General features: G+C 36.1%; 1 protein-coding gene across 5 annotated transcripts in view; it reads right to left on the bottom strand.

The window, feature by feature from the left end:
• Positions 1-859: 859 nt before the first annotated feature.
• TAFA2 (TAFA chemokine like family member 2) overlaps positions 860-11,596 on the bottom strand; it is a 198,714-nt gene continuing 187,977 nt past the window's right edge. For all 5 annotated transcript variants that reach the window (XR_004408111.2, XR_004408112.2, XR_004408113.2 and 2 more), the window contains one exon: positions 860-4,826. Coding sequence is in view for 1 of the 5 variants with exons in the window: in XM_032999820.2 (XP_032855711.1) it covers positions 4,815-4,826 (12 nt within the window). In the remaining 4 variants the exon portion in view is untranslated. The remainder of the gene's footprint in view (positions 4,827-11,596) is intronic.

The following is an 11,596-nucleotide window of genomic DNA, read 5'->3' as shown; positions in this document are numbered from 1 at the left end:
ACATAATTTAAAGAGCTAATATAGAACTTCTACAGTTAGGGTTACATATGGGCAATAATATTTCTATTACACAAACTATTTATCGAACTTAGTTGGGCAATTTTAAGTCTTTCATTCATGGCTAATATTGATGTGATTAGTGATATTTAATCAAGAAAATCTATTATCAATGAATAAATGGATTTCTCTTCCCACTGCCACACAGAATTACCTGTGCAATAGCAAGGAGGGCTTGAAAATAGAGGGAAGGTTCTTTAATCATAACCTGAATAGGGACAGACATGAGACCTTTAATAAACTTGCTCATTCAGAATTTTCAGATAAAAATGCTGCACACTCTCAACTGCAGCTGAGGGCCTTATCTAAACACCACCAAAACCACCAAGGCACCTTGCCATTTCTGTGGTCTGGCTTTGGAGCAAATCCCAGAGACACGAGACAGATCTTTCCAGCACTCTAGAGAACAGGGCTGAGAACCTGCTGTCACCACCACAGCCCCAGCTTTGGGATGCCGACTGTACCCCAGTGCTTCCATTCAGGATCCACATCCCCAGAACCTTTATCTCTGGTGTGAAACCGTACTACAATGGTTTTGCCTAGCCTGGCATCCCACTAACAGCAGTCTGAGAAAGAAGAACAGTCATTCCCTTATACAGTAGTTTCCAGCTGTCACCGTCAGTGGTCCTCCTGCCAGATGGTCTTGAGCTAGTTTTGGATTAAGAGATGTTCGGAACACTTGTCATCACCTATCAAAACAAAGTTGTGGGAAATGCAGCCTTTTCATATACTACCTCTTGTAATCACCACATAAGCAGCGCAGATGAATACAGAAGATGCAAAACAACAGCCATGGAAGACATTTTTGCAAAAATATTTGCAATGACTGAGTGTAATGTGGTACCAGAAAGTTACATAACCTCTTACAGAAAGAGGATCAAAGCTGTAATTTGGAAATCTTTTTTCATTCTATAAAAGAATAAACATAAAAGTTTCTCAGGGTACAAACTGCATTATAAAGACTAATACAGTGATTAAGTAATTCTTATTATTCAATTTAATACCACTGAAACCATAAGAAATCATTTAATAACATCAGATTTTTCAGGTGTGACATGTTTAATACAGAGCTACCTAACTATTGGCAAAAAGAAACTAGAGATTAAGGCAACACTTCTCTTACAAACCAAAACTGTGTTCTTTTTCCTTGCCAGTATCTTGGCTAACAACAGATGTGTAAAATTCAAGCATGAAGGAGGAGGCAGTACATCAACAGAAAAGGATGTCAATCACATTTTTCTGTTTTGGTGTTATATCTTATGTCTTATATATATTATGTTGTTATAATGACATCCATGCATTACTTGTAAACTATAAAATCCAGTTGAACAATTATAATGAGCAAAAAAAAACCCTGCATATATTTTTTAGGGAACCTACTACCTTATAGTAGATTTTTAGTTTCAAAACAAAACTATCTGATGCTTTCTGTCTCCAGTTTTAAAGCACAGAAATTCTGCATGAAGCAGAGCTGCACTGGCTTGAAGTACTGAAATGCTACACCAGTAGCGTTCTTGAGCAGAACTGGGGGAGTCAAGATTTAAAAGATATAAGATAAATAGGAAAATTTAAAGGATACAGGATAATAGGTGGATTTAAAGGTAGTAACAGTGGTATCTGCAGCAGTGCTGTTCCAATAGTTAGCACTTACTTATGACCAGTAAGCTATATACAACCAAGATACAGTCTTGAACATTTTTTAAGTTCTCTTTTATATTTATTAGATCTGATCAGGAAATTTTTTTCATTGAGACTCATAACAGGATTGTCTTTATGTTTTGTTGAACTGATCCAATACATTTCATTCTGAACGTTTTGAACAAAGCACTGTTTTCTTTCCCTGTCAATGCATTGCCACATGGAATTGCAGAATAGGAATTCATATTCTCCTTGCAGTTCAGAGTTCTTGATGATATCTGAATTCAAAGGGTAACATGGATTTCCCTCTGATTATAATGCCCGATCTTCTTTTTAATCAGATTAAGATGGGTATATCAAATAATCTGGGAAGTAGTAAATAAGAAATGAAGGAGTAATTGAAGCAGGATTCATCTCCACATGCTTACAACATGCATACCCACACCTGATGTAGTCACCTGCACTCCATTTTCAAAGACAGCACTAGAACAGGCACTATGGACAGCTGAACTACGGTTCTCAGCTTGCTTTGAGATACACAAGCAGAGTTCACTGTTTAACTGGCCTTTTTTTTTTTTCCCTTTTTCTTCAAAACATTTCAACAAATTAACCTGAAACATTATCTTTTCAGGAACGTCTACCATGTTCTGTTGCTACTGAAAATGTCTAAATGAGAGTTTCTCAGGATTCCCAGTTTGTGAAGAAAAAAAAACATTTTTATTCAGTCTGGCCTGAAAACAACAGTACACCCACCAGAATTTCCCATGACAATGCTAGAACAGTTGTGCTAGATATAAGTTTCCTTTGGAAAAGGACCTTTCAAAGTAGCAGGAGATATTCCCAGCTCTACTGAAAAAATATAGAATTAATACAACCCTCGAGATTCTTATTCACTGAAAAAAAATTATTTTGTTCCATGGGTAAACAGAATAGATCTCCAAAGCGCACATCCATACAGGGAACTCTATATTACAATTTTATTCACTTGCTATGAATATTCACAACATCAAACTACTGCAGATAATCTATTCAGTATATTTGAAAATCCATTTATTTTCACTTATTGATATGCATGTGCTACACTTGTATATAATACAGTATTTTCAGAGTTGGTTTAAGAACAAAGAAACAAAGAAAACAAATATTGAGAAGTATGATGCAGATTTTTGACCAAAGAGAGGCCATATTCAGATTTTACAAACCAGCACATTTACACTTTGCACTGTCCCAGACAATATCTTTAAGATGCTACCTTCTGTCCTCCACAAATCCATACAGTATTAATCCATCCTAAAATACTGAGATACCTAGTTGCTGCTACAAACAGTTTATCCTAATTAAATTTTAATCAGAGAAGAGTATCTTTCCCTGCCAATATTTTTTATTATTTCTCAGCAGAATGATAGAATATACTTCTCAATTTTATTCCCAACAGTCATTTATTTTATTTAAACTCTCCTGTGCAATAATACAGCAGAGGTAATGAAATGGTTTTGGAACAGCACAGGCTACTGTGACAGGCAGAGCACTCCAGGGTGTTCATTCATCATGGAACTTAATATATAACTACCTAGCCATGTCAATGACTTGTAATGATAAAATCATTTCCCTCTTTTTCTGGGAGTCTGGTAACCACACAGGACTTTTAAATAAGCCTGCATCTATATTTTTTTTACTACCATTAAGTGTGTGTGGTTTTCATTTCAATGCACCAAAGCATACAGCCAGAACTCCCTCAGCCTCTCCAGTCAGCATGCTTATGCAGTGTCACTAAAAGGAATTGCCAAATTTCTGTTGTATCAATATTACAGATGGTACAATATACACTAAATGGAGTATAAAATTATACATTCTGTAATAACTTAGAAAAAAGCTCATAGATGCTTAAGGCCTTTAAATATTGAGGATTTTTTCATGTAACAGCACATCACGAAGTTCAAAAATTGCTACTGAAACAAAAAATAAAAAAGTAAATGTGATTTTGGCAAGGATCTGATCTGAATTGGATGACTGTAAGCAAGCAAAATACCCACAAACTGTAAATCTAGGTGGGCACTAGGACTTTTTTCCTTTATAGCAAACAGACTGAGCAGACATCTACATAAGCATCCAAAAGTACTTAGGTTCAAGCAAGGGATTTTATTTTTTAATAAAAAGACAAAAAATCTGAATGATTACCATCCTATTTCATAATTGCAAAACTCATTTACATCCCTGCCTACCTTTATAAAAAGGGATGAAATACTGTCATTGACTGCTTACCATGAATTTCAATTAATTAAAGGTTGGGAAAGTAAAGTACATATCAGGAACACCCATCTCCTTCAAACTAAATGGAAATGTATATCTTAAAGGTATAAAATGTCTTATAATGGAAGTGGTAATTGAGTTTTGACCACTACTTTTTAACTGCCAAATAGCTGCAGTAGTCGGTTAGCCTTAGGGAAACACGGCAACCTCACTATACATTCTAATATGACTGATGTATTCAGGTAACTATTACTTGTCAACAATAATTATTAACAATGGATATATATTTCCATTCCTATAACAAAAGCAACTTCAAGATGTTGAAATATGTACCTTTGAGAGCTCCAAGATTAGAATACAAATAAAAATGTCTAAAACTGCGCCATGCCAGAGGACGATTTCTGCAACAGAAATTTAATTAAAGCAGTGTGCATTCCCACCAGCAATCTGAATGGTGGACCAGGGTTCATTTCAGAGAGAAGGAACCAATACATTTTGGAGGTTGAGTTCATCAAGATGAAAAGCCACTGGTCTGGAATGGAGAATCTGAAAGATTGCTGCTTTTCTGCACCTCTTGAATATCAACTCTTGTGATTACAGCTGCAAATTCCTCAGCAAGTGCAATTTTACAAGTGTACACAGTTCAATCAGTTGAAGTCTTTGTGACACAGAAGTTCAGAATGACTTTCCAGTAGTTTTGATCTCAAGGATGTTGCTGATTACAAGCCAGGTTCTCATTGAAACAATTGACTCTGAAGGATACACCCCAGCAGTATAAAATTTGACTTCAAGGATTGCCTGGAGGAATGAAATTCCTATGTGTTGTATTTAATGTTATCAGCTTTGAGACTGACTTGATTTGTCTTTAGCTATCGGGTTACCTGTAAAGAAAAAGAAAATCAGAAAATCAAAACTATACATAGAGAATCTACTTCCAAAGGACTGGAAACTGAGACTGAAATATAAGCTCTCTGTCCAGCAAAGATCCTTCAATTGTTTTTAAATAAATGAATAATTCCCAATGGTATTAGATGGGATTGCTCCCCAACTTAAATTGTGTGCTTAAGTGCTTTGTTGGAATTGGACTGGACAAGGAGAAATTGAAATGTGACCATGCTTAGAAATATAATAAAAAAATCTGAAGGTCACAAATTACCGGCCCACAAATGTCAAAAGCATTGGTCTCAAGGAGAATTTCTATATTCTGTTCATCCTTTTCAATGTTAGAACTTCTGTATGGTAACAACTATGCTTTTAAAATGTTAGCCATTGAATATAACAATGACTGATACTGGAAATGTATTCTTCTGTTCTTTGCATGTTACTTTAGAACACAATCATAGAATCACAGAATCATAGAATCATTTAGGTTGGAAAAGGAAATATCCTGTTAAAGGCTAAATGCATCTTAGCATTCAATAATCACTTAGTGGAGAAACAGGACAAAAATCATGCATGCATAAACAAGAGAGAGATATATCATGTTATTCACAAGGTATAAAATAACTACCAAGGAATTCACTTAGAGTGGTTTCACCCCACCTAACGTGAAGTAAGAGTGGAACAGAACGACCACAGAGAAAGAGTGTGAGACAAAGCATTTCACAGTAAATGGACTTTCCCTGTGTCTGATTTGGATTTAAAACATTAAAAGAAAAAAACCCATAATCTGTCATATCAAAGAAATATAACTTTGAGGAATATTTCTGCTGTGTCAGTGGATACAATTAATGATCATGTAACATTTTAATATCAAATTGTGTCAGGGGACAACATCCCAACTCTTGAGGAAGAACCCACTGGAACGGTCACAATAACTTAATGACATCAAGGGGCATATGCTTTTCATTTTGATCATAGAGAAAAGGGTCATGCACCTTCATAATGAAACACTCTTTTGCCCTCAGCAAAACTGTTTGCATACAGCTCTCATCAGCTCTGCAGAGCACAAACATAGAGCAGAATATTAAAATGACTGCTCAAGGAGTTAATTACTTCAGTTTGCCTTCTCCACCAAGTTGTTTCTAGGAACCACACCTAAGAAGGCAATAATAAAATTGTGCTTTGTGATTTTTTATGATACATGTGTTCATTTATTACACTGTTCTTGTTTTGTTTTGTTCTTCTGTTGGAAAAAGCCTCATGTGGCCCCTTCTACAGTGGAAGATTGCCTGAAAAAATAATGAAGAATTAATTTAAAAGTCAGGCAACATATTTCTATGCCCTGCACTAAAGCTGAAAAGGCTGACACAGCATCTTATTATTATTTATTTTTTGCTTTATTATAACATGCTGGAATTTTACTCATGGACCCAGGTGCCACTGAGCTACATAATGGAAAATACACATCTTCTGATCCTATCCACAGGTGGATCTTTATTAGCTTCACTTTAGCGGATAGATAGATAAATAGATAGATAGATAGACAGACAGACAGACAGACAAACAAACTGTGATAAATCAACTGATGCAAATCACACTGAACACAGATCAAAGGATGTGAGGCTCCCAAAGAGGCCATGTAGATGCAGGTTCAAAGCTTCTTACTTTTCCAAACAGCAGAGTAGACCAAAACCAAAGCAGAACCAGGGGACAGTGTCCTCAGAGGCACAACTGGATAGGCACAGTGACTGGAACTCAGCTGAATTCTCTATTCTGCCTACATGCCAACAGAGTAGACCTTGGCTACTAAAAAGAGAGGGTGCCAGCTGACTTTTGAGAGACCAAGTTGACCATGACCCAGAAATGTACCCTTGCTGCAAAGAAGGCTAATGGTATCCTGGGCTGCATTAGACAAAGTATTGTCAGCAGGTGGAGGGAGGTGATCCTTCACCTCTGCTCAGTGCTGGTGAGGCCATACCCATGGCAGTGTGTCCAGTTTTGAAATCTCCAGTACAAGACAGGCATTGAACTATTGGAGAGAGTCCACTGAAGGGCTATGAAGACAAATAAGGAACTGGAGCATCTCCATATGAGGAAAGGCTGAGAGAGCTGGGACTGTTCAACCAGCAGAAGAGGAGGGTTGGGGGCGGATCTCATCAATATGTACAAATACCTGAAGGAAGGGTGAAAAGAAGATGGAGCCAGGCTCTTTTCAAATGCTTCCCAGTGACAGGACAGAAGGCAATAAGCACAAATTGAAACACAAGAGGTTCCCTCTCAGGAAACACTTTTCTACTGTGAGGGTGACTGAGCACTGGCACAGGTTGCTCAAGGAGGTTATGGAGTCTCCATCCTTGAAGATATTTAAAAAACATCTCGTCCTGGGCAACTGGCTCTAGGTGGCTCTGCTTGAGCAAGGGGTTTGGATTTCCAGAGGTCCTTTCCAACTTCAACCATTCTGTGACTTATTTTTTCTATTACATCCAGTTCTGCCAATGCATGGACTAAGGTGATAAACTGCAGCCAGTAAGAAGAGCATTTTCACACATACATGAATTCTCAATTACACGGCTGTTTGGAAGTGCAAATGTGTTCTCTTCAGTCACAGAGAAACTCAGTAAAATCATAATCCGCAGGCCTATCTGCTCCCCTCATCTAGCTCTAAAACTATGTGGTGAAAATATCCCTATAAAAGCAACACACACTGTTACATAGAATAAATAGGTGATATAAAGAAGAAAAAAATCAGATAGACATTCAAATCTCTGCTCTATAACAGGTGGCTAATAATATATAAAGGGCATTTTGTTTATCCAGACTGCACAGGAAGTCAAGCTGCATATTCCTAGTTTTTACAATTACGATTGGAGTTTTTAACTGCTTTCTCTTGCCAGAATTTTTATTATTCTGTCTGTCCTTTTTTTTTTTTTTTCTGTTAACTTCTTTTCCCGTTAACTGTAACAATGCTACTCTGAGTAACACACATAGTATTCCACATTTGCCTCTATGTAAGAGGGTAATACTTATTATATGCAAGCACAGACCAGACATTAACATTAATGGATGTTATACATCCATACACATTGGGGAGAGAATAGACCTCTCAGATGCTGAAGGCAGTTTCATAAAGAAGCAATGACATTTTAGCTAATATCTAGTGATGGTATTCCCAGAAATGCTTAACTATGGATATAGTAAAAGCTATTTGCTTTGGGTGGCTGGGAAGAAAGGTATTGTGCCAAAGGTCTTTATAGGAAAAGGGGGACTGATAGCAGTATGTGTCTGATCTTTAAAATCCTAAGAGAACAGTAACGCACTGAATGGGTGCAAATCAAGCCTAATCAATTTTTCAATTAATAAGTAATATGTATGGAAAATTAACTTTGCTTCTGTTTAACAAAACAAATGAAAAAGAAGCACATAAAACCTTTAGCATCCTAGGTGTTGATTTTAATTAATTTGTTCATTCTTGGAATATAATTACTCCCTTTATGCTAATATATTTTTTCACATGGTTGTTATATCATAAATACAATGCATTAGACTCTCTTCACTTTCTTGTACTAAATGTGCAATTCAAGTGTAATTACTCTGCAGTTGCACACTTTTTAATTTAAAATAGTGAGTGGCTGCTGTAAATTGGCTGTAATCACATGTGACCTCACTTATTGCATTTTAGAACAACAATATATGATTAAATGCAACTGAACTTTTCCACGTTTCTTTTGCTCATTACATGTTCAAAATAGAATCAGTCTTTGGGCAGAACATTTTTGCCCGGGTAACCCAGAACAGACCAGAAATGAAAAGACCTCAAAGGCAGTGCATTAGAATAGCTACCATCTCAAGAGATTTTCTGGACAGCCTCTATTCCAGTGCTGGCTGAAAGTAGGTGAAAAATGTCCTCACTTGTGAAATCCCCACAGCTGATGAATATGGCGATAATACCATCTATTCTATAAGAATATATTTCCAATAAGAACCCAGCCTGATACTTTTACTCAAGACTTCCTTCTGCCTTAGAAGAGGAAGGAAGGAAAATCAAGGCTATAGGATGTAAAGAATGGTTGAGTGAATATTCCCTGAATAGTAAAGCACTTTCATGCACCTAAGCATCAAAGTTACAGGATCACAATTAGGTATAGTATAGATCTTCTATTTTTTTCAGAGAAACAAATATATCACTAATTATTTGCTATCTACAGAATAGTTTATACATGCAAATGAGGCACATAATTAATTATTATTTAATAATGTTAGAATAAAATATACAATGATAAACAGCATATTGAAATAAGTGTGTCCTGGAACATTTCATAACACAGGTTTGTACATTACAATTTTTTTGACTGTCAGATCTTTCAATTTTTTTCAATGTTTATCGCAGAATCCCTATTAAAAACAGACTTGAGTTTGGAAAGCCAAGCACTGGAAAGTTAGCAACTTGCCTTTCTATGAGTGCCCTTGCAACTCCAATTATATCTCTTTTCCATCGTGCACAGTAAACAATAGAATTTATTGGAGGAGGAGTATTGAAGGAAAGCCTATTATAATGTCATCAGGACTATGTATCAATGCAAATGCAGAAAGCAGCAATTTTTGAAGCCAGTGTTTATTCCCTCTACAGGTGATTCAGCAGCATGACGGACCCTCTGTTCCAGGTTTTCACCAAAGAATATAAATAAACATAAAAAATAAATAATTTAATACTGGGATTTTTCTTTTTAATTAGAACAGTTCCATCAACTATATAGATTTGTGTGTGTGGTTGTAACCTGAGTGTCACCTGAACATACTCAAGAATCATCAGGCTAACTTTTTCCTTTTTTTTTTTTTTTTTCCCCGAGACACATAAGACAGAGAAAGGAAAATTTTTCTTTTAAAAGCAATTAACAGCTCACCCTGAGCAAAGTGGAATTCCATGAGACAAAGGAAAGCTATCTTGGCATCCCTATCATTCATATATAAATTAAAGGCATCTGGGAAACAAAAATGATGTGGAAATTTTTAGCAAAAAGGGTGTCACAAATATATTTAACGACCAACATGAGATAAGCTAAATACAGGGACTGTAACAAAACTCCCTTAAATAAATGCTTGAAGAAACAGGCCTAAGAAATGTCTCAAAGAAATGCTTAGTATGGATTGTCCTCCAAGACATGGAGATAAGACAGGGTTGTATCAAGACAGTCCTTATTTATATGCAGTACAGCTCGATCCATTTTGTGTCCTTATCTTTATATTCTTTCTTACACTGTACATAAACAGACCACACACACAAAAAAAAAATAATAAAACATGGTCAACAAAGTGATTCGTTAGCAAGCCTTTCCTAATAAGGAATGGACTTGAAGAAGTCTATATCAGTCATATTTTTCTATGATATAAAAAACTTTGTTTTGGTAGTGAAAACCTAATGTGAATATTACAATGCAGAAACAGAAGAGCCCATACAACCAGAAACAAACATCTATCAATGCATTTTTTTCCTCTTATGCCCTCTGTAAATGAGGTCAAGGTTGAAAATGAATCTTTTGAATAGCTAGAAGTGCATTATTTCCTGGAATTTCAAAGTCCACACAGTGTGTTTGCCATGCACTATCACTCATACATAGCTTATGAAAGCAAATGACAGTTGGCATTGCCACTTGTGCATGTTTATTCACTGAAACAGTTAAACTTGTAAGCTTGGAAGGTGCTTCTGATATAATACTACAACCTTGTACCAATGCTACTGAAAAGTACTTTGTAATCAGTAACAAAGGACAGGTTCACAATTTTCTCATGGCTTGAGAATCCTGTAATTTCTTTTCTAAAGAAGTGGGGAAACTGGACAAAAAGAGCTGTTAAGGACCTTTTTGCAACAGGGCTCCTACAGGCATATGCACTTAACAACAGTAGATAGGTGTGGATTTGAGTGTTTATGCAAGATAACTAAGTTGGGGGGGGGGGGGGGGGGGGGGCGGGTTGGAAACAAGGGACTATTTGAAAAGTTTGAGAAATCTTAAGGTGGTTCAAACATATTTCAAGAATATGCTTGATAAAGTAACTGAAGCAGAGAACTGTGAGTTAGGAAACAGGTCCTTCTTTCAGTATCACAGACCACTATTTGACTTGGGCTAATGACAAAGGCAAAATTTGAGTGAATTGTGAGCAGTCTGGAAAACAGTTATGTAACAATAACTATATGGATTAATTTATTTTCAGATAAGGTTACATACTGATAGACATTTTTTCAAGTCTTCACATGTTTCATTCCTGCTCATAAAACTTTGGCCCTACCTAACTCTGATATCAAAACTCAAGAGATTTAAATCTTTCCCTTATCTTTATTTTAGGCACTGCAGTATGAAAAGTGTTAGTCTAAACATGTTCCCAAGCCTGTAATGAAGCAATGTAGGATTCTAGATACTCAGTTCTGTACTTCAGGAAACATCTCTACCTCATTTTATTAATAAAACAGAACATTTCCCAGTACATTTACATGGCTCAAAAGTTTCCCATGTCTTTGACAACCACCAGACTCTAAAGCTTTTAATTTTTTCATATTTTCATTGCATTGTGACTAACCGGAATTGTATTTGTGATAATTCTTGTGCTTAGAACCTTCCATTAGAAAGAAACAAACATGTTGAAAACTCATATCACACAATGCCATTTGAAGTATAATTCTTAATTCTGTATTTCTCATTTTTCCACTGGTCTTAATGATTTCATGGGGAGATTTTTGGTGTTAAAGTGAACGCCTAGACAATCACTGTTAAAAACT

The sequence above is a fragment of the Tyto alba genome, unplaced genomic scaffold (genome assembly GCF_018691265.1).
Source record: "Tyto alba isolate M040663 unplaced genomic scaffold, T.alba_DEE_v4.0 Super-Scaffold_2, whole genome shotgun sequence".
Classification (NCBI taxonomy): Eukaryota; Metazoa; Chordata; class Aves; order Strigiformes; family Tytonidae; genus Tyto; species Tyto alba.
This window is presented reverse-complemented; position numbering and strand designations above follow the sequence as displayed.